This window comes from Ceratotherium simum, chromosome 7 (assembly GCF_057802395.1).
Source record: "Ceratotherium simum simum isolate JZ-2026a chromosome 7, ASM5780239v1, whole genome shotgun sequence".
Classification (NCBI taxonomy): domain Eukaryota; kingdom Metazoa; phylum Chordata; class Mammalia; order Perissodactyla; family Rhinocerotidae; genus Ceratotherium; species Ceratotherium simum.
In genome coordinates this window covers 25,940,033-25,964,077 of record NC_141906.1, presented here as the reverse complement: position 1 = coordinate 25,964,077, position 24,045 = coordinate 25,940,033, and the positions used below count along the sequence as shown (strand labels likewise).

General features: G+C 39.3%; 2 protein-coding genes across 2 annotated transcripts; one reads left to right on the top strand and one right to left on the bottom strand.

Moving 5' to 3' along the window:
- Window positions 1-2,583: 2,583 nt before the first annotated feature.
- On the bottom strand, window positions 2,584-4,363 carry LOC101401854 (olfactory receptor 51Q1-like). Its single transcript, XM_014790150.2, has one exon. The coding sequence runs from the start codon at window positions 4,332-4,334 to the stop codon at window positions 3,390-3,392; it is 945 nt and encodes a 314-aa protein (XP_014645636.2). The 5' UTR covers window positions 4,335-4,363; the 3' UTR covers window positions 2,584-3,389.
- Window positions 4,364-21,069: 16,706 nt separating this feature from the next.
- LOC101389131 (olfactory receptor 51M1-like) lies at window positions 21,070-22,494 on the top strand. Its single transcript, XM_004433892.3, has one exon. The coding sequence runs from the start codon at window positions 21,502-21,504 to the stop codon at window positions 22,492-22,494; it is 993 nt and encodes a 330-aa protein (XP_004433949.2). The 5' UTR covers window positions 21,070-21,501.
- The last annotated feature ends 1,551 nt before the right edge of the window (window positions 22,495-24,045 follow it).

The following is a 24,045-nucleotide window of genomic DNA, read 5'->3' as shown; positions in this document are numbered from 1 at the left end:
CCTTTGAGAGAACCTACTATAAGAAGTGTGGATAATTGATAGCCTCCAACTGTCCCGTGTTCAGGGTCCATCACAATGATCATGCCAAGGTCACAATCTTCCCTAGGATATTCATAGCCAATGACTGTGCACAGTGACAGTACAAGACCTGGGCCATTTCTGTTGGGTTTAAGACTCCAATGAACAATTTTTGTTCTGAAGCTCCAGGTCAGCCTGGATGAAACTCTCAGAGCTGTATTTAAGTCCTAGACTTATCCTACATAGCCTTATTCCTTCCCTCACTGCTTTCATAGGTGTCAGAGTGTCATATTGGTCTGAAATTTTTCCTGACTATTCAAGATTTCCTCCTCATTATCCTTCATGGGTGTTTACCCCAGTAAACTTCTAGCAAGTTGCATTAGTTTCCCAGGGCTGCTGTAAAAAATCAGTTCAAACTGGGTGGCTTAAAGCAGAAAACTATCCCTCACAGTTCTGGAGGCTGGAATTCCAAAATCAAGGTGTTGTCAGGGCCATGATCACTCTGCGATTCTAGGGATGAATTTCTTCCATGCCTCTCTCTCTTAGCTTCTGATGGTTTCTGGCAATCCCTGGCATTCCTTGGCTTGTAATTTTATCACCTCAACTTCTGCCTCCATCTTCACATGCCTGTCTGTTCTCTGTGTGTGATGATGTCTCTGTATCTTTTCTTAAAAAGAGACCAGTGATTGGATTAAGGTCCACTGTAATCAGTATGGCCTGGTCTTAACTTGATTTCATCTAAAGATACCCTATCTCTAAATAAGATCACATTCATAGGTTCAGAGTGGACTTGAATTTTTGAGGGATGCCATCCAACCCAGTATACATATTAGACCCATGCTGGCTGGCATCAGCTTGCTGGAAGAGCTAAACTGACACACTTGTATATATGAGTTCTCAACAATGAGTGGTAGAGACTGACACTTGGATATACCACCCATCTACTTATGGAACAGAATAAGGCTCAACAAAATGGAACCCATAGACTATACCCTGAACATGCCAAAGACTCAGGTTTCTGAAAACTATTCTTGAGTAACTACCAGTCACTGAAACCTGTAGTGGGTTATGGTTTCTATAATGAATATGGATTATATTTTTAGGGTTGCAATTCAGAACCTAATTTCTCCTATCTTAAAAAAGTAACTTATTATGTTGTTTGTAGTTTTGTTGATAGACAGAGGTCCAACTTCTTGTGGAGAGATAAGAGAGGACAGATTCTTGTTCTTTTGAAGTTCTGCAATCAGAGTTCAACAACATAACCCCAAGCAAATTAGTATGTCTATCTGTGACGTTAGATATTGAAGAAGGATGTGAAAATAATGGACAGTATCAGTCTATGGCAGTGGTGATAACTTTGCTTAAAGTAAGAGGGTCTTGGACTTGCTGCAGTCATGGCCTGAATACCCCCGTGAGTCCATTTCTGCTTTATGTTGGTTGAATTCCTGATTCTTGGCTTGTGGAAACTATCAGGATTTCTGCCGACTTTCTATTTCCAAGTCTTATCCTCAAGATTCTTGCAAATTCTATCTGGGACAATAATTCCCCAGTATATTCCTGTCAACTCATTCCCCCACACTCCACTTTTTTATTTCTTAATTTGGTTTGCTTAGGACAGTGAGAAAAATTTTCCATTTCTCAAGGTAAAAGGATTCTTAACTAATACAAATATGCTTATAGTTTGTCGTTATTTTAGGGATATTTGACAATTTTTAAGCAAAGCATGCACACAAATATTCCCTTTAGAGAGAGAATGGCAGGATGGAGTAGGTATACGTGAATTCTCTCTCTTTTTCCTGGTGGAAATAACAGCCAACACATGGTTTGTATGTGTAGATGCTACTGGACTTCTGTAAAAGAGAATCCATTGCTCAAGTGGGATGTGGTGAGGAATGCCAGTAATTTATGATTAAGAGAGATTGTGGAATAGATTGATTACTCATTGGGTAAACATCATATCATTTATTACTGTCTTCTACAAGGGATCTCAAACAGCAAAAAGGAACTTGTCAGAGAAATCTAAAAGGACAAAAATGGTTTGAAAATGTAAAATACAGTAGTCTTCCCGGAACCCTGCAGAACACTTTAGTCACATGGCTTTGGAGGATGAGATACATATTGGCCTAATGTTAATAAAAGCTGACAGAGTTAACTTTCATTAAAGAATTTTAAGTGCTTAGCATGTATAATAGGTTTCAACTAAACTTAAAAATAAATAGCTTAAGTACAAGAAAATAACTTCAGGTATCTGGAACCATAGGGGAAGCAAGATAATAAACAATTAACTAAGCACATAGCAAGTATATATTGTGCATTACTGTCATGAAGGGAATAAATATGCTGTTATGTTACAGAATAACGGTAAGAATAAGGAGATAGGCTAATACCATCTATTAGATAAGCTGGCAAAGGGAGACAAATTTAAGGAGATGAATTAAAACTGGAACACGAAGGGAAAGAAGGCGACAGAGCACATATTACTGTACAGTTTGGAGTGGGCTCCCTGAAGAAAAGGTACTATGATGACATAACTAGGAACTGAGATCCTCCTGAGTTCCTGTGGCTCTCCAACAGAAGGTTTGGAATTTACATTGGTATGTAATTTGAGACCAAAATAAAGGAATAAGCATTACAAGTGTTATAAATTTTAGGTCTGTAATAAATTCAGTAAGAACTATAGAAATTGGAGACAGTTTTTGGCTCTTAAGTCATATCCTGCTCATTTTTTCTAACATCCAAAATATACCAAGAATTTGTTCTTACCTGTATTATTTCCATCAGAGGCCAAAGCTCACCAGATAATGCTTTATTGAAACAATCAGACCAGAAAAAATATAAATAACTCATCCTACATCACCAAAGCCTAAGAAAATCGAGCAGAAGCATTAATCATATTGTCACTCCTGAATCAATGTGATCCAGGGAGATGAGATTCAATTATAATGAGTCTTTTTACCCAGAGAGGACAGAACATGATGAAGCTAGAAGTTAGTGAAAACCATGCCTGACAGAGGATGCAGTGGTTACAATCAGGATGCCGTGAACAAAGGACAAATGACAGATAAGAATAGTATTAGCCAAGTGAAATTAAGAAGAGAAATTTCATGAGTAAATGCAAGCAAAAGGAAAAAAGTTGAGAATTATAGCTTTGAGGAACTTGGTATGCAAAATTCTCATGTAAATGAGGCAGCTACATGATGTGTCAGTGATTTAGCTTAGTTTAAATTACAAATTCAGGGAGCATGATAATGTATTTACTCCCATTATGCTTTGGGATTTATACACGACTGGACACCCAAACCATAAATTTCCAAGTATTCCAAATCCTTTTTTTAAAGAATAGTACCAAAACCCCACTTCTCAACACTCTACTACAACTGTCTATGAGAGAAGAGATGAAAAATTGCTCCACGAATCTGTTTGGTTTTAACACTGTAGATAATGGGGTTCATCACAGGAGGTGCTAGAAGATAGATGTTGGCCATAATGACATGTACAAGTGGAGGGGCATGCTTGGCAAAGCGGTGAGTCATGGACAATCCCACCATGGGCACATAGAGCACAAAAACAGCCAAAATGTGAGACAGACAGTTATTGAGTGCCCGGAGACTTTCAACCTGGGAGCCAATTCTCAGCACACTTCTCAGGATGAGTGCATAGGAGAACACAATGAGCAGGGGGTCCAGTGTAATAATGAGCAGAGCTACAACAAATCCATACCAATTATTGATAGTGGTGTCAGCACACACCAGGTGAATCATATCTTGATGGAGGCAGTAGGAATGAGAGAGATGTTTGGAGCCACAGAAGGGAAGCTGCTTCAGCAGGAACAATCCTGGAAGAACCACCACAAAACAGCGGCAAATGATGGCTATACCTATTCTTCTGATTACCCGGTTGGTGAGAATGGAGATATAATGGAGGGGGTGGCAGATGGCCACATAGCGGTCAAAGGACATAGCCAACAACACAGAAGACTCCATAAAGGAGAATCCGTGGAGGAAGAAGAACTGAGCAAAACAAGCCTCAAAGCTGATCTCTGAGGCACTGAACCAGAGGATCCCCATGACTGTAGGCAAAGTGGTGAGGGTAAGCCCCAGGTCTGTTAAGGCCAACATAGAGAGGAACAAGTACATGGGTTCATGTAGGGAGGGCTCTGCCCTGATGACAGCCAGTATGGTGGTATTGCCCATGATAGAGATAGTGTAGAGACAACAGAAGGGGATGGAAATCCAGGCATGGAAAACCTCAAAGCCGGGGATGCCCGTGAGGATGAAGTAGAAGGGAACTTGAGTGGAGTTAGTAACCGAAAACATGACTGGAGGAGGCAGCCACAAGACCAGAGTTCCTTGCCAAATCTGTGAAAAGTGAAAAACATAAGGGTTTGAGTAAATCTTCTATGACCTCTTGAAATCACTATGGGATATATCATCAAGGAAGACCTAGGGAAAGGGAGATTGTTGGGAAATGAGTTAACAAAATTTTAACCTTTTTGCTTGTTTTAGCTCAGAGCTTGTCATCTCTTGGCAATCACTGAGTTGAGAGCATGAAGTGGTCTTTATTTTAACCCAAGTACTTGTTTACCTGTCCAGAAAGCAGTTACGCCTTTGTAGCAGGAAGGTGTAGGAGTGTTTTATGGCTGTTGCAGTGAATAGCTGTGGAGAAGAGATTTCTGTAGGACATCCTTTGATGCCATGAGGCTAGGAGAAAAAGAGAGAGTTAAGACCAGTAAATACAAAAGGTAATCCCAACATACTTATTGAATCTTGAGCAAGCCAAACCACAAAAGAGAAAAATGAACTGAGGAAAAGGAATGGGGAAAGATAATGCCTGCCTTCAGAACCTAGGAGCCATGAGTAAGAACTTGTAGAGGCCACGTGGTTCAGGGACTATTTATTGGCAAAGGGACTAGAAGACGACTTTGCATAAGCCAAATGGGTAGAACTCTGGTACCCAGATATCTGTCAAAAGGACATATATTAGACGACCAGACTAGGGTGCACTTTCTGCCAAAAGACTGCAATAATGAGTAGGAGCATCTCTTGGAACTGCCTCACAGGGTGGGATTAAGGCAAAATACCCTCTTGGTGCATAAAGCAATCTGACCCTTTTGATCATCCAGTAGTTTCTGTGAAAATCTTTAAGTTCATATTGATTGATATTTGGATAATCTACTTAATCGTTTTTTTTTTCCTTTTTTTTTTTTACATTACTATTTGGTAAAACTTCCTTATGCTTTCTCTAACCATGCATTTGAAAAACTTAAAATATCTTGCTATTTCTGTCTTCCACAAGAAAATGGAAATCAGTATTCAGGAATCCCAAAGTGACCAAGGGTCATCACAGGTGTTATCTTAACCACTATGAAGACTGGTAGATTGAGAAAGCAGAAAAGAACAGGAGGAAATCCTGGGCTGTATAAATCAGAATCCCTTCCAATTGACCCATCACTATGCTGCCTCTATACTGATGGCCTCAGACCTTCGGCAGCTTTTCCATCACTGAGAGACCCTTTCCTTGGTGCCCTTCCTCTCGAAATAACTTTACCCACAGAAAGTTTTCTTCAGTAATCTGTGCCTTGACACAATCTAGTGAGTTTGTAGACCATGATCGAGAGTTTCAGATAATGTCTCCCAAGCTCCTTCACCCCCACTCCTCCTTCCCTTAGCTCTGTAGTGACATAAATCTCTTTGTCCAATTCACAGAAATAACTCTTCCTGTTCAGCCTCACTTCCTAACCCATCTTTCTCATATTCCGTGACCATGTACTTCACCTGTGTCTGCTTGCCAGGCGGCTTCAGTTTTCTCTGTAACTTCTCACCCTGCTGAGAGGCAGCATTTGTACAGGCTCCTACAGGTCCTCAGGGAAGGAGGCAGCATCTTTGTTTAAAGGAACCCGAGAGACAGAAGCAAGGAAGATTTGTGTGGCAAAGACTGCTCTGGACTGTGTCTAGATAAGGGATACAGAGAAGAGATTCCAAGCAATTCCAAGCTGATTTTCCAAGGACAACCTGAGCAAAACCGAAACCAACCCAACCAACCAAACAAAAACTTTTGTGTAAATAGTTTCTCTTGAGCTACTTTTGACACAGAATTTCTGGAATTTTTTTGAAAGAGAAAAATTCTTGGGAGGAAATTCTCTTTATGAAGTATTTATTGTGTAAAACCCTGTCCCAGGAATTTTTAAGCGCTCTTCTCTACGACATACTGTTTTTTTTTTTTTACTACTTGTTGTAAAGATAAATTAACTTAGAGTCAAGGAAGTGTAATGATGGAATTAAGTATCAAGTAACACTTATTTGTTCTCTAATAGAACGATATTAGTATTTTTCTTTATAAAACATAATTATTCTTTCCCCAAATTTTTCATATCCTTTTCCCCAATGGGGTCAGGAATCCTTTTTTTAGAAAGCACAAATATTGCATTTTCCTACTTACGTGGTTATGAGTTAGGAAATTTTGGATTCAAAATCTAATTTGAGTACTAATTAATTCTGTGACTTTGGGCTGGTAACTTGAATTTTCTTTGCCTTAATCTTATTTTCAGTATGTCCTGGATAAATAATCTTGATTGGAAAGTGCTTAGGATGTTTCCTGGGCTTAGGACACCAAGACCTAAATAATTGTTAGCTACTAGAATACTAATTGTTATTATTGTTTTATTATTATTACTATTATTATCCAAACTTTCAAAGACTCAATTATTTTATTTATTTTCTTCAATCTATATTTTTCCTAATTCTCAGGTACTTTGTCTGGATCTTTGATAATTAAAGAAAAATAGATTATTAAGATTATGTTCTTATTAGAAATGTAAAAGTAGTTTGGGGACCCTAACGATTGTTCTCAGAAATATCAGCAAACATATATCATGCCTATTTAATGCCAGGACATTGTTATATCTTAGGAATCATGAACCAAAATGATACATCCTTGCCTTCAGTCTAGAAAGAGCAGAAAAATAACTAAGGCGTAGGGGGAGCAAACATAAATGTACTATCTGTCTACCGCTGCAGAGGGAACACAGAAAGAGGAGCTCTGTGTATCTAATGGCATTTCAAATCCATAGTATTATTTTGAAATATATAAGATTAAAGACTGAAAAATACAGACTTTGACTAATATGACATTGATTTGTGTTTTGGTAAAGACTGGAACTCTGACAGCAGACCTCCTGATTCAAATTCTGACTCTTATTTACCAGCTATGAGACCTTGAGATAATTATCCAAACACATTGTGCCTCAAAATCCCAACTCTCAAGTACTTCCCACAATTGTTGAAGAATTTTGCTCTTCCACAGCAACATATGAGAGTTCCAGGTGCTCCACATCTATAACAACACATGGCATTATTGTCCGTTGTTTTAAATGCAGTCGTCCTGACATGTGTAAAGTGATATTTTATGGTGGTTTTATTTGCATTTCCTGGATGCCTAATAATTTGATCCTCTTTTCATATGCTCCTTAGCCATTAGAATATATTCTCTTGTGAAAAATTTTGCATTAAAAGTTTGTCTGTTTTTATTGGATTATCTGTCACTATTGTTGAGTTGTAAGAATTCTTTATTTAATCTGAATACAAGTGCTTTTACAAATGTACGTGTGGTAAATATTTTTTTCCCCATCTTTGGACTGAATTTTAATTTCCTTAACAGAGTGTTTTGAAGAGCAGACTTTGTTAATTTTGATGAAGTTGAATTTATCAATTAATTTATGTTTATGCCATTTGCTATTTGGCCCTAACTAAAATAGGTCACAAACATTTTCTCATATGTTTTATTCTAGATGCTTTATAGTTTTGGTATATTTTTATCAAGTATATATAGGTCTTTGTTGTAAGGTATAAGGTAGGTCAAAGTTCACTTTATTTCTATATGGATAATCAGTTGTACGAATACCATTTACTGAAAAGAGTATTCTTTCTCATAAAAATGGTGACTTTGTCAAATATCGATACTTGATTTATGTGAAGGTCTGTTTCTGGACTCTCTCATCTGTTCCATTGATGTGTTTGTCTCTCATTATGATGATTCTACACTATCTTGTTTACTGAAGATTTATAGTAAGTTTTGAAATTAGTAGTGTATGAGCTCTAAAAGACTGTCTTTATTTGCCATTGTTTGGCTGATCTATGTCTTTTGCCTTTCTATAAAAAATTTAAAATCAACTTATAAAAATTCTACAAAATACATTTACTGAATTTTATTTTATTGTATTTATTTATTTATTTTTATCTTCCAAAATGACTTGGTTCTGGAGTCTTTTTTTCTTTAATTGTTACTGAATTCATTTACTGTTATTTGGTTAAGACCTTAAAAACAAAACAAAACAGTAAACATATTCATGGACAGTGTAGGATAGTGATTTTCTTCTCTCATAGATGTCCTTGCCTTGTTTTGAAATAAAAATTGTTTTGACCCAATGTGGTGGTACATTTCTCATTTCTTATTCTTCTGTTACATTATAATTTCATTTATATCTCAACCTGCCCTTTGCTCTACCGTTGAGATATATTTTACTTCTGCTTATATAATAATTCTACAATATTTTGTTATTATTTTTGCTTTAATATTCAATTGTTTCTTGAAGAATTTAGTAACAGAAAGAAGATAGTCTTAATATCAATTATTTTTTAATTGGAAAATATTTATTTCACCTTAATTTTTGAATAAATTTTCACTGGTAATCTACACTGACAGATTTTACGTTCACTACTTCACAAATTAAGTGCCTTTTTTTTTTTTTTCAGATCTCCACTGCTACCAATGAAAAGTCAGGTAAAACTCCATGCCTGCTTTTAAGATGCATGTGTGTATTTCTTGTTTTCTCCAATTTGAAATAAATGCATTTGGTTGTATGTTTTCTTTTTTAATTGGTCTTTCTCAAGATTTTTTGAGCATCTGAATTAACGATACTCTTTATGTTTAGATTTTGAACATAATCAACCAATAATTCTTCAAAAATATGTTTGACCCCTTTTCTCTCTTCTTTACTTTTAGAACTCTAATTGCATGTATGGTAGACAGCTTGATACTGTTCCACAGCCTGTGGGATTCTGTTAAATTATTTTTTAATCTTTTTGTGTCTTTTTTTTTTTTTTTTCATTCAGTGCTTCGGTTTGGTTGATTTATATTCAGGTGTTTTCAAGTTCAGTTTTCTTTTCTTTTATGTTGTCTAATCTACATTGGATTCCATCCAATAATTTTTTTTTAAACTTTAATGTTTTATTTTACTTTACTAGGATTCTCATTTTTTTCACTTTTACAGTTTCCAAATATTTCCTGAAATTCCTAATCTCATCCTTATCTAAATTCCTCATCTCCTCATCTTCAAAGTGGTGATATGTCAGGGAATAAGACAAACAATGTTAGCTACATGGAAGATGAGGGGCAAGCTTCAGTCAAACTTTTTGAGAGAACACTGTAGACTAGGGGAGAACCAAGGAACATTGTTCAGATATCACTCAAAATGATTCCCTCCTGGGTTGAAGCTAGAGTATGTAGTGCAACTTGAGATAGCCTATCAAAATAAGGAGGTCACCATTCCAAGAGTCTGTGTGAGGCCATGTTGTGGCATCTCTTTTCAATAAGTGGGTTGCAAAGGGTCTTCCAAATCTTGCTTCTGCTCTAGGTTGTTGAAAGGAGACGATATTCTTGATGTACTGCAATTGCTAATAGGGAGACACGGGCAGGCCAGAAAACAGAGAAGGTCTGGTTTCACCAGCTAATGCTAGGAAGCTCTCAGGAGAGCTGTTGGTCTACTACTGAGTTGTTCAAAGAAGGCCACTCTCCTGGTTTTCACAATGTTGCTTTGTACTCAATTTATTTATACAGAGCGATGTGAACAACAATACTGCTGTAGACTAGGAGGCTCATGAAAGTAGAGACCCTACCATTTATTTACTGCTGTCTCCTGGAACTTCCTACAGTGCCTGGCATATAGTAGGTGCCTAATAAATATTGGTTGGATAAATGGATATCTGTGGGGCTCCCTGAAGGTCTCAATGTAAGCCTGCACATCTCTGGGTATATGAGTGTGATCCATTCAACATCCCAAGTTTGACTAAAGAGGCATATTCATTCTCCAACTTTAACAAACAGTATTGTGCTGTGACACATATCAGGTACATTTCCAAAAGTGGAAACTCAGGGTCACAGATCTGCCATGATGGTTGTTACCAAGTGATGAGTCAAGATCCTTGGGATCAGAGTCAATGTGCAGGTGCAGGCAGAGGCCAGCTGAAGAAATTGGACCAGCAGAATCCTAGATCAAGGCAGGGCCCCCATAAGAAGAATACCATTATTTTGAAGTCAGCCAAGAAGTTAAGCCTCAAGGGTGGGAGGAGGGGTAATGCAAAGCCTATATTAGACAATAGTGTGATATAAAGGACTTATATAGAGGCATAGCAACAGCCTGGTCCATGACCCATTGCGAACAGTAAATAAACCTGGCTCTTTCCTCTTATGCCTGCAAGTAAGGCAGAGACTCCCTGTCTAAACCATTCCACTGACTACTTAGCATAGAACCTGCATGACATAGATAAGTAAATTCACCCTTTAAGCTTCCTCACTGCTGTAAAGGAGGAAGCACAGAAACAGTGCTACAGCTTTGACTCTGTCTCAGGCTTCCTAAGAAAGTATATGTGGAGTAATTTGTGTTAATTTAGGACACAAATAGCTATTTTAGTTTTTCCAGGAATTATGACTTTCTTGTCACATATGATCCTCTCAATAGCTGCCTGAATCATGTATTACTACAAATATATTTTACTGAAAAGAGTGAAGCTGGGAGGGGTTAAATCATGTGCTTGATGTCATATGACTGGGATTCAACTAACTGATGAATTTCAAAGGCCTATGAACTTCTGTTTCTTCATGCCATCTTCCAAGAGGAAGAGTTCCTCTTCATTGGAAAACATTCCAGTGGCTAGTTGTATTCATGGAAAACTGTTTCCTCCCTCAATTCTTTCCTGGCTAGTTCACTACTGTAACACATGTTGATTTATCTGACTACTCCTCCAGGAAGTCTTTTCTAAGCCCTTAAGTCTGGTTTCATTTCTTATTTCTATGGGAGCATTTATATCAGTCTGTTGTATTTTACTACATATCTATCTGTCTCTCCCAGAAGCATATAAGTCTGTACGACCACTTCTTAATCACTGCGTACCCTCGGTTCCTAACACATAACAGGAACTCCACGAGACTAACATGTGGCAAGGTTCCATCTAAGGTGCAAATTCAAGGAGGTTCTCACTCTTAGAGTCTTGCAATTGCTGAACTTGCACTTGCACTATGAGAATGAGCGCCTCCTTAAATTTTGCTCTCTAGGTGCCTACCTTGCTTCTCCTTGGCCTGGCCCTGATGCTCAATATTTGGTGAAGATGGGAGCACAGCTACCTCTCACCAAGGTTTTATAAGAAATTCTTTCTCTGCAGGGAATTTCACACTAATTCTGAGATCCTGTTAAACTAATGTCACCTCCTTGATTATGGGTCAGCTGAGAATCTGCTTTTAATGGGGAGGAGAAAAAGAAATGAGATGAGAAGCCAGACGAAGAAGACAGAGAAAGTTAGCAAAAGACCTCAGAAGGGAATGGTTCTATCTAGGCTCAAAAGACAGATTATTAAGGAACTGGGAAGGTCCCAGGAGTTAGGTAAGCTAGAACTTGATGACAAGACATAAATATCAAATAATTTTATATTTTTAAAATATGAAATATATAAATATTTTATTTAATAATAAATATAAAATAATTTTGCGATGTGTTTCCTTGGCTTCAGGAGAATGGGTCCAGACTGCTATGTTAGGAGATGTCAGTGTCAGTGTATCAGACTTAGTTCATACCTTGATAGTCTGCAAGTTGTGTAGATTGTACCCTCTTAACATGTGCCTCATTCTTCTCCTCTCTTTCCCTATATTCCATGACTTGGTTCATCTCTCACTGGAATCATCATAGGAGTTTCCCAAATATTTTCCCTTCTTCAAGCATCCTAACACCAATGTTTATTTTTATTACTCTTATTAAAGCATTTTAAAGGCTTTTTAAACTCTTAGTACTATTTCTCCAATATGATGCAAGAACTACTCAGTGTAGGGAAAATTCAGTTCTTTATCTTCCTATAATACACAATACAGGGAACATACAGAACTGCAATATGCTCACAACAGACCCCTGGCCACTGATTGAATAACAAAGAGACCAGACCTAGGAAAGATGCCTTCTCTTTAATAAGGTTTGTAGAAGAGACTATGGAATGGCATAGGAAAAAGTCTGGAAAATGTGAAGCCTGCTTTGATGAGACAGGTGTGTGAGTTCTCTGAGCTTGATGGGCCATGAGTAGAGATAGTTACATAAAAAAAAGACAGACAGGCCTTAGCTCAAGTTGGTGGTGGCAGTGGTAGGGCAGATCCTTGGCTTTCCAGGAGTCTGAAAAATTTCAACAAGGAGGATGAAAACTGGTTCCTCTCAGAATGACTGGAGAGAGATAGGATATAAGGAAAGAAGAGCTTTCTGAAAGGATTGCTGTGAGGAGATATGGAAACTTCTTCTAAGAAAACATTCCAGACTTTGTGCTCACATAAATGCTGGCATGCTGGTAGTTAGGGGAATGGACAAAATAAACTCCAACATGAAATTTTCTTAAGGGCTCTGGACCAGGCTAGAGGATCCCTTTGGCAAGCTCAAGCTCTGTGGGTCCTTCTAGCCTGAAAGATCCACATCAATCCCACACCACAAAATATAGTTCATCCAGGGAAGGCCTCATTCAACAGGCCTGGACCTTGGGTCAAGGGAATAATGAGCTGAGTCTATATGCCTTTTCTGTGACAGAGACCCCAAATTGAGTCTGTGAGTCTGGAGAGAATGAGAACCCTGAGTAAATGTTTCATTTAGGGCCATGTCTGGTCAGACTGGGGATCCAAAGCTTGGTCAATTGACTAGGACAAAAGGCCACACATAGAGATCTATGTCCTATGAGGTCATCATCTTTAAGATCTGAGAAAGTAGAGATAAAATGTCATCTCTATCCATCAACTTCAGGTTTTGATGTGAGTTTGTGTAGGTGTGAGTATGTCCATTTTGTGTATGTATGAGACAGAGAGAATGTCATCCTCAGAGGAGGAATGAATTGGCCAGTAGTTTCAGAGCTGTGTAGGAGACATACAGGATGTGGGAAGATGGTACCGGAAAAACAGATCCATTGTCTTGACCTGTTGGCAATGGGGGTAGAAAGTTTAAATTTCAGCCCATCCTTTGGCTGAAGGCTCCCTCTGGTGGTTTCATTGGAAAACCACAGATGTATGTTAACCAGTTGTTTCAGTTTTCCTGGAGTAATCTCCTACCTCACCAAGCCTGGCTCAGTGAGCTAGGTATTGATTCTGGCTAGAGAGTGCCTTAAATATAGTTCATACTGGACCCTGAAAAGAATGCCAGGCTCAAATACACCCCTGTCTCTCTCTCCCACAGGTCTTCTCATGCTTTGGTACAGAGTAGGCTCAGTTGAGCTCCTTGTGGACAAGAAGGTGAGCTACGTCTTGTTCACACTGACAGCCTCTCTCACACTCAACCAGAGGCAAAGAGATACGTCTGTCACTCACTCTCTCTCTGTCACACACACACACAAGCACATTTGAAAATAATATTTCACACACTAAAAACCACTAGCATATATACAAATAGCCACATTCTTGCATTGATACTGTTAGAAATGGATTTAGATACTTTAGTAATGGATTCTAATACATTCAGAGTTAAGGCCTGAATGACTCACATCAGCATACTGATACTCCCCCTTCCCAACCACCACTACCCACATACACTTCACTTCATATTCACAAGATTCCAAGATTACCCAAGGGAATAGATCTGGGGCCAAGGTCTGTTCCTTTGTTGCTCCCTGCCACCAGTTTTCAGAAACTAATTCTGCCTCCCTAGCCTAGACTAGTGACACTGTTGGGTGAATTCTGTTTAACAATCTATTTGCTTTACTGCAGGTGAGCTTCATTAAGGCAAGACTGTCGTATTTACCTGTGTATCTGCAAGGCCATGCTCAGAGTTTTTCAGAGTAGGCACTTAATATGTGCACAGTGAATGAAAATTGTTAAAAATGTTTAAAGTAATTTCAGTTTTCATTCAAAGAGGACTATTTTTTGATGTGATAAAATAAATCTAAAGATCATTTAGGGGAATAAAAAAACAAAAAGAGCTAAGAGTGTTTTTTAATGACTATTTCCTGAACATTAGTCCTTCATTTATTATATAATTCAGAGAAGCAGAGTAGAAAGCTGATATATAGATGCTAGTAAAAAATATAATAAAGCAAATACTGTGTCTCTAGATAAGTGGCAGATTATTCATTAAACAGTATTATTATTTAACAGTGATGTGAAAAGCTATCAGTTAAATATCCTCACCTAACTCCATACATCAAGTAATGTCTATCCACTGTAGACTTTAAATCCTTCCTACATATGGCAAACAATATACTCTACTAAACATACGATAAGGTCACTCCTTGCCTTCTTAATCAAAATCATCAATATGTATACGGTCTTTCACATGTCATATAAACCCTTCCAACGTCTTGACCTTGTCTACCTCTACTGTCTCATTATAAGGTGTTACCTCTCTTAAATTTTATATTTGAGTATTGGAAAATTGTATAGTTCTTAGGAAAATTTCCTCACCTCTGTGTCCTAGCTTATGCTACTCCTTCTTCCTGGAAATCCCTTTCTATAAAGCCCCATCTCATGGTTAATTCTTACTTAGTATCAGTTCAAGTGCCTTCCTCGGGCCTCCCCAGTGGGCCAGTGACCACCCACCCAAAGTCACATAATTGCTGTGTTCATCTCTTTGGTTGCACTTACAATACTTGTTGTATTATTTTATATATGATAGATGCCCTCAAATACTATGAATAGTTGCTGTTGATGGTAAAAATAACAGCGTTGTCACTGCTATATTATCCCTATACTGTCCCTAACTAGGCTTCCTCTAGGGCATAGACTATATTATGTTCTCAATAAAGGCAGAATTTCTCAAATTTTTCTGGTTGGGATTTCCTCTCCTAAGAGCCTAAATGAGGATGGTCAGCTCTCTCCCTGTGTACGGAGCCAGAACCCTCTTCAACAAATACAATTTGGTAGGACACCCAGCTCTCTGTATCCTGTTCTGTCTGCCTGACTCTGCCTACCTACACTCTGGCTGTAACCTCTAGTCATTTACTTGGTATGAGGTGATACCACCTTTAACTAGGTGTGTTATGATCACACTGGTGTGTCATAAGCTTCGTGGGCATCTGTCCTCACTTTGCATCTATATGCTCTATTTTGGGTTTCACCCTCACACAACGCTGAACAACCAGCCCCAGTTTGACGGATATAACAATATAACACCTTGTTTATGCCAATCTCCAAATGTGTGTTTGTTGACAGATAGGAGAAGTGTGCATACAACCTGACCACATCAATCCAGGTTCTTTAACATAGACTGAGGAAGAAATGCATATTGATTTTTCTACAAGATGATGGTATTTGCCACCAGAAGGATGAAGAAGGCAAGAAGAGAGGAAATGTTGTGAAAAGACTGCTTGTTTAGAGTTTGTTGAAGGATTGTCCCACACATTCAAAGTTGAGTGGAAAAGCCTGAGACACTAGCCGGGACATGTGTTTAGGATGGCAATATATACGGAAGGTTTTAACCTGGCTGACTTATAGGCTCAAAGATACAGTGACTGGCAGAGACGAAGGGCAAATGAATGATCTTATAAAAGAAATACAGAAATGGGCACGACAATGGGTGCAAGAGTGAGAGGACCTTGAGGCAGTGGTAGCTGTGGTGCTTCAAGGAGGATGAGCAGTTGAGAAGCCAATGTGGAAGTTGCATCGATAATCTTCTTATGCCACATCCAGCCTCTTCACAAACTATGGATCCATTCTAAGGACCAAAGGGAGAGAGCAAATAAAGTGACGGGTGACGGAGATCAGTTTCTTCCTAAAGCAGAAAAAATGGGTGGGGCAGGACCACCTTTCCCGCAGCAGATATCTGTCAGCAGCCAAAATCTGGAGACAGAATTCTGTAAAGTTAGGGGCCTTCAGCCCCAAGTGAGCCCCTGAAGGAGAGAGGGATGGAAGCCAAGGAGGGGAGAGTAATGACGGCTCCTGCCCACAGAGCTCCCAGCCCTGGGGACTCTTTGTTTGTCCTCAGCTTCTCGCAGCTGGAGCCATGGTGTTTCACATGCACAGAGGAAGAAGGATAAATCCTTCTCTGACAACCTCAGCCTGATGCCTCTCACTGACCCTGGTGTCAGACTCACCTACCCTGTTCCCTGTTTAGTACAGACTACCTGGTCTTCACTTTTATAAATTAGCAGCTGCTGGTGAGTCTTCCACTGCTGTCCTGTGCCAGAGTTTCCAGGTGGGAATTAGGCGATCATATGAAAGGAAAGAGAGAAAATGCAGGAAGAGGCGGATGTACAGGGTTCAAGGAAAGCAGTGGTCCTGGAAGGAGGTGGTCTGAGCCTACTTCTGGCTCCTCCTCAAAATCCTTGAATGACCTTAGGCAAGTGTACTCCCCACACTAGGCCTTACTTAGTTGTTCATTTAAAAATTAAGTCTTTAAATCCAGGATCCCACAGAATCTCTTCCACTTCTGAAACTCACAGAGTCTACGCACAGAACCAGAGCCAGACAAAGGATCAGAGGCTGCTCTCCATAGGGAAGAAGAGAGACCATCTGCAGTATTCTGTTCCTAAGGCCCAGAGAAAAAGCTGTCTGGCTCCTCCTGACCTGGGCCTACATGGCCAAGTCAGGCCCTTCCGGGTGCTGAAAATCAACCTCCCACTGGCATCAAGATAGCATAAACCCTTTGGTCTCCATAGACTCCTCCCTGTCAAGCTGTCTGGTACACTCAGCCTTCCCTTTTCCTCTTATCAACCAAACAGCCATTCATTCATTCAATATGTATGTTAAGTGCATTTTATGTCCCAGATGAGTGAACATAGCAGGGAAGGCCCTCAATCTGTGTGTATTAATACTGACAACCCCCTTTGACTTCCCCAGTATCCAGGATATGCCCTCCCCTCTTCCAAAATCCTCTGCTACGCCAGTCACAAGAGGCATGTTTACAGATGCATTTGAACATTGTGGGAATGTTCTCCTTGCTTCAAGCATGAGATACCTGGTCCAAATCCTTATGCTTAGGCATGACTCTATTTGCATATTCTCCTACTCGTAAGAAACAGTGGCCTCCACCACTAATACGTTTTAAAAAATAGCAAATATTAAATTGAAATAAGAGAATACTTAGAACATATAGGTAAAGTAGGAATCTAATTGCTCATCGTATAGTGATAATCTTTCTTTTCAGGAATTTCCTCTTCAGTTCTCACCTGTACCGCCTCTGCTGTGAATACTGTAATTATATCGTCATTAGACATGACTATGTGCTGATGAATGGACTCTTGCTTTTTAGTGGAAATGGAGAAACAACTCTTGCTCCCTTAGTATGGGTAATTGTCTTTCATTTCCAGGAAAAGTTCACCAGAACTTTTTTTCCAGGAGGAATAATCCCAGCCCTGTCATGGTCTCCTTATAGACTTTTAATTTCCCTCATCTCCCTCTCCTTGTCCTTCTTATTCTGAAGTCAGTGAAAACGGGACTCAACACCAAACTCCAGGCACTAATCAGGACAAGAGGTAAGCACTTGAGTCACTCATTCAGTTATTTAGTGTTTTATGCAAAAACATATAGTGGTGTCCACCATGTGTTAGACACATTCTGCACTCCAGGGGTCTTATGGAATTCATCTAGTTGGTACAAAAATGTGGGTTAAATCGTAAGTTATAAACACACACAGACTCATATAAGGACTATACATAATATACAAATAATACATATTATATATACAATATATAAGATAAATATATATGTATAAATATATGTTTAAGTATACATTTTTACTTGTATATAATTATACTTTTTGTACTTATATATAAAGAATATCTATACAGTATGAAGAATATATATGTATATAAATAATATATACTATATTATATAAAGTATAAATGAGAAAATACACATGTATTACTTATACGTATTTGTGTATGTATACATATATATAACATAATAGTAGATACTATATATAAATATAAAAATATATATATATATATATAAAATATATAAAAGATGTATGTGTGTGTGTTTATACTTTAATAGTGCTGCAGCAAAGGTACCATGTGTGTACAGAGAAAGATTTGCCCAACTCTTACACAAGGAATTCAAGAGAGATTTGTCAGAGTAAATATTTGTGCTGTCTTAAAGGATCCACCAATGTTCACTGGTCAGAAAAACAAGGTGGTTTATGCTAGGAAAGTAAGAAATAAAGCCATATAAGAAATAGTGACAAGAAAGTACACATGGCAAATTGTGTAAAGAAGAAATGGATTTCTTGACTCTATAGAAAAAAGATGAGTTTAGAAAAGTGCCAAAGCAGGAAGAGCCTGGCTAAAGACAGAGTATTACATCGTATTAGAACCACACCCTTTGGAATTAGGCCAACATGGGCTCAAATTTCATCTCTGACATGAGGTCACTGTGAGAAAATTATTGACCTTTTCTGTAGTTTTCTCCTTTGTGAAGCGGGGATACAATGCTTCATGGTTATGAGGAATATACATGATTATGTTAAGTTTTATACAGCTTCTGAATCATGCATGGGCTCAATAAATTGGAGCTGCCTCTGTAGCTCTTTTACAAGTTTGAACTTTATTCTGGTGAAAGGGGAGCTATTGAAGGACTGATTACAGTGCAGTGACTGATATAGTTTGCATTTTTCCAGATAACCCCCATGACTACAATGGCGAATGGATCAAGGGGAGGGGGTGTCAAGCCTTGCAAGTTAAGTAACAGAGAGTCAATTAAGCAGCTATAGAAAAATTAAGAATTATGACAGTGAGCACTGGGGTTGAGGCAAAGGAATAGACTACAGGGATATTTAGGAAGTAGAAAACACTTAACTCGGTTAAAAATTAGATGTGGGAAGAGGGAGAGTGTCAAGTAAAGGACAAGATCCAAAATGTTGTCATGTATGATTGGAAAGTGGTAAATGATATTATCAAAAATGCATCAATATGAGGAGAATCAGGTATGGAAAGGGTAGATGGTGGGCTCAATATTAGATGTGTTGCGTTTAGTTTGCATCCATTTGGAGCCATCAAATAACAAAGAAGAAATTCAGGCTTGATGCATTGCAGAGTTGTCTGGGCTAGAGGTAAACATCTGGGTCATCAGTCTACTACTACCACTATTACTGATAACAATACTAATAAGAAGAATAGAGAATACAATGAACGAGAAGGTGTCCAAGGTCAGGAGACTGACTAACATGAACATTTGAGCAATGGGTGGAAGGGACTGAATTTCAGCCATTATGACAATTAAAAGAGAACCAGCAGGTACTGGCATCAAGAATTCAAGAGAGAGCTTTAAAAATAAAGGCACATCCACAAAGTCAATCTTTGCAATGAAATCAGGCATGATTAAGGTCTCCATTGAATTTCATCCACAGAGTCACTGGTGAATTTAAACAGCATTGCTTTAGCTAAGTGGGCTAAAAAAAAAAAAGTGGTTGGTTGGTTGGTTGAGTAGTGAACTGAGGGGTGAAAAAAGAGAGGATAAGTGTGAATAGTCCTTCCATCCCCTTGTCAAAGTGATGAAGGGCTGACCCTGGTCCTCCTGAACATTTTTTATTGGTGCCGCCTCCTTCCCCATTCTTTTCAGTGCATGACAGCGTCAGTTACCATCGCTATCCCGCCTTTGTTGCATCCACCAACCACCTTTCCAGACACACCACTTTATTCACTGAAGGTTTTAGCCTAACTTTTCTCTTTCCACTACTATGGAATTATGACCCAGACATAATTCTCAGTGACTTCAATAGTCCTTTCTTTGAACCAATCTGCAGCCTCACTCTCAGCTCCTTGAACTCCTCTCATCAAGGATTGTGTCCTTTACCTTAAATCAGCAGCTCAGTCCCATCACATATTCAAGAACTGTCATCCCTTTTTACTGTCCCTCACTCTCTCATGTTTAACTTTTCTTTTTATCCAGTTTAGTGTCCACAGTACATCAGCATACCCATTCCTTTGCATATACCCTTAAATTTAGTCATGCTGGCCTACCCTAACATTAATCTGGTTAAATTCAACTCTCTACATACTTCTTTCCTGAATTTGAGCAGATAAATATAGTGATGAAAAACACACCTAAATGCTGACTGGTTCCACTTTGAATTTATAAACATCAAGTGGACCATCATCACTGCCTGGAATCCTGCATTGCCCTAGTCCATTTGTTTGTTCACTCTTCCTCTTTCTCTCATGAATACACTCTGTTTTTTCAAAGAACTGCTTTATTGACACTGTGAGTTTGGGCTTGGTCGGCCACTCAAGTGGTCTTGCAGAGGATACCTGGGAACTGTGGCTGTTCTGGCCCAGAGCAGCCATGGCCACAGCAGAGGGAATCAGAAATCTTGACATGAACGTTGTCTTTTTTCTGGGGGTGAGTCGAGATCATTTTATTCCCAGCCACTCCCCTGAAACTGCTTCTCAAGATCAACTGTGACTTCCACATTGCTAAATCCTTTGGTCACTTCTCAGTCCTCATTACCTTGACCTGTTAGCAACATTATATATAATTGATTAATCCCTCTTGAAACTCATACAAGACCACACTCTCCCGGTTTTCTTCCTATCTAGCTGGCATTTTTTCCCCTCAGTCTCTCTTAGTGGAGCCTTCTCTTCCCAACCTCGAAATTTCAGATTTTCCTAGAGCTCAATGCTAGCGACTTCTCTCTATACTCACTTCTTAGGTTTCTTCCTCCAACCTGTATACTAATATCCCTCAAATTTATATCTCTTCCTCAACTTATTTCAGAAGTCCACATTTTTCTACTGATTTAATGAAAACAAATAACTGAAAATTCTGTTGGGTGAAATGATTATAAGTTAAATTTTTGACATGTTATTGAGATAACTATGAAACATCTACATGCAGAAACTCAGCATGCTGCTAGATATATGTCTTGAAATCAAAGGAAGAGAAGTTATGGAGTTATAGATTTGACCTTTATCAACATATGGATGGCAAGCAAATTCATGAGAGTGATGACATTGCCTAGGGACGAACAACAGAGCATGGTCAGAAAATTGCCAAGGACGGGAACTGCAATATTTCAAGGATGAGCAATGAAGAGAAGCCAGCAAAGGAGACTGAGAAGAATAGAAATATAGAGGAAAACCTTGTGAGGCTGGTGCTATCAAAGAAAGTTTCAATCTGGTAATGAGAGTGGTAGAATTGAGAACAGTGCAGTAGACGATACCAAAGATGATGATGGTCATGATTCTGCTTATGACGGTGTGAATGTTAGTGAAACTGAAGAATTAATAACCAGAAAAATCCATTTATTTTCAGCTCAGTCCCTGACGAATGCCAACCCAATATCCCCTCAGTCCTCGATTCATGCTCTTGTCCAACATCACTCAGTTTAGCCCCATGTCCTACCTCACTGGCTTTCCTGGACTGGAAGCCATCCAACACTGGATTTTTATCCTCTTTTTCCTTATGTACCTGGTGGCCATCTCAGGCAATTTTTTCATTCTGACAGTTATTAAGACCAACCGTCATCTGCACACACCCATGTACTATCTATTGTCCTTTCTTGCCATCACTGACCTGGGACTGTCAGTGTCCACCTTGCCCACTACTATGGGAATCTTCTGGTTCAACTCTCATAGTATCTACTTTGAAACCTGTCAAATCCAGATGCTCTGCATCCACTCATTTTCCTTCATGGAGTCCTCAGTGCTCCTTGTCATGTCCTTTGACCGCTTTGTGGCCATCTGCCACCCCCTGAGGTACTCAGTCATTATCACTAGCCAGCGAGTGGTCAGGGCAGGCCTGGTTGTCATCCTCCGGGGACCTGTGGCCCTTGTTCCCATTGTCCTCCTCCTGAAGGCTTTTCCTTACTGTGGGCCTCGAGTCCTCTCTCATTCTTTCTGCCTACACCAGGAGGTGATACATTTGGCCTGTGCAGACACCACCTTCAACAATTTGTATGGATTGACACTGGTAGTGTTCACTGTGATGCTGGACCTGGTGCTCATTGCGCTGTCCTATGGTGTCATCCTGTACACAGTGGCAAGACTGACTTCTCAAGAGGAGAGGCTTCGAGTCTTCCAAACCTGTACCTCACACCTCTGTGCTGTGCTGGTATTCTTTGTGCCTATGATGGGGCTGTCCCTGGTGCACCGCTTTGGGAAGAATGCTCCACCTGCTGTCCACCTTCTTATGGCCAACATCTACCTCTTTGTGCCTCCCATGCTTAATCCAATCATATACAGTATTAAGACCAAGGAGATCCGCCATGCCATCACTAAGCTCCTGGGTCTTAGAAAGGCCAAGGCTGAGTCCTGGGGCTAAAAATTCCACTGGGTGCCTAGAAGAAGGTCCCAAATCAGGCCAAGGATTTGCTGCATTGATTTCCTATTTTCATACTTCATGTTCCCTAAGATTTTCTTTCACTGCTTTGTATAAAATGCAGTGAATTTCTTTCTTGAGTTATGGGTTAGGAATGCTGTCCTTCTCTTGCTTGAATTATAATGCCTCTACCTATATACAAGATCTAGCTATTTTGGTAGCAACAAAAACTGCCCACAGCAAAACTCTGTTAATGGTCATCATCAACGTGCAAAAACCAAAACTAAAGATAAACTAAACTAAAACTAAAAAAATATAATATATAAAAATCACCCAGAAAAGAACCTGGCAGTGACCAGATAAAAGTGAGTTGTTCTAATTCACCTCAGGAAATGTACTTCCCGCCATGGCTCCTTGGGACTGCTTGCCTCTTCTCTAGTGAGAAAGTTGTTTCTCTTTGATTTCTAGCCTGGCTAAACAGTATCCTTTGCTTTCCTGAGTCACATTCTTGAGAGAAGTTTCAGAACTTCCCTAATGACTGATTCAGGCAGAACTCCTCCAAATCTTTCTGAGGCTGTGTTCCTGCTCCCTTTTGGACTTTCTCATCGAGTAGAAACCCTTGACCCCACCCCTGACTCCTCATCTCTGATTTTACCTTTCCTATGGACGTATAAGTCCCAAACCTCAGGTCTCACAGTAAGCTGAATTTAGTGTTTGTATGTAGCCACTCTATTTGTGAGATCTTACACAATGACATGAAAGGTGACAAAGCTTCTGTGAAGGAAACTACCACAAACATGTCTAAATTGTAATGCCTTTGCTCAGGAGGTTATGAACCTAAAATTGGCAGAGAAGGTTGCTCCTACCATTGGCTAAATGAAATTCATGTTGGAGTCTCAGCACTGAGGTTGCTTCCTCACAGACATTTTCACTGACAAGCCTTCTCTCCAATACCAGAGCAGATGCTCCATCTGTCTCCTCAGAACCCTGCATTTCCTATTGTAACATTTGTCCCATAGTAATGTACTGCTCAGTGTTTTAATTTGGTTTCCTTTTTTTTTGTCCTCCACAATGTATTACTAAATTAAGCTTTATGGAGGAATTATGCATGCCTTTTTCTCCGTAAATACAATGACTGGCACGAAATAGATACTCAACAAATAAATACTAAGTGAATTCCTGGATACGTAAATGCATATAGTGGAATCTAAAGCTAAGAAAGAGACCTTTTCTAGCAAAGCTTTCCCTCTTCACATCCAGGAAGCCTGAGAAGACTCCTTTCTGATGGCATCCAAAGGGGTGTCCCCCATCATTTCTTAGTTCTGCGTTGCTCGGGCCCTCTGGGCCCTCTGCCCCATCTGCCACAGTTTAAAATTACTATCACCAGGAAGTGCTTCCTGAGAGTCATTCTTCATAGGTCTAGGGCTTGGGAATTCTTGTATATAATCACCACTCCTTCTGCCTGAGGAAAACCTGCCGAAGCTGTTTAATAAACTCAATTCTCACTTTCTTAATATGGACTCTGGAGTTTAGAGGTTCCTAGGGCAGGAATTG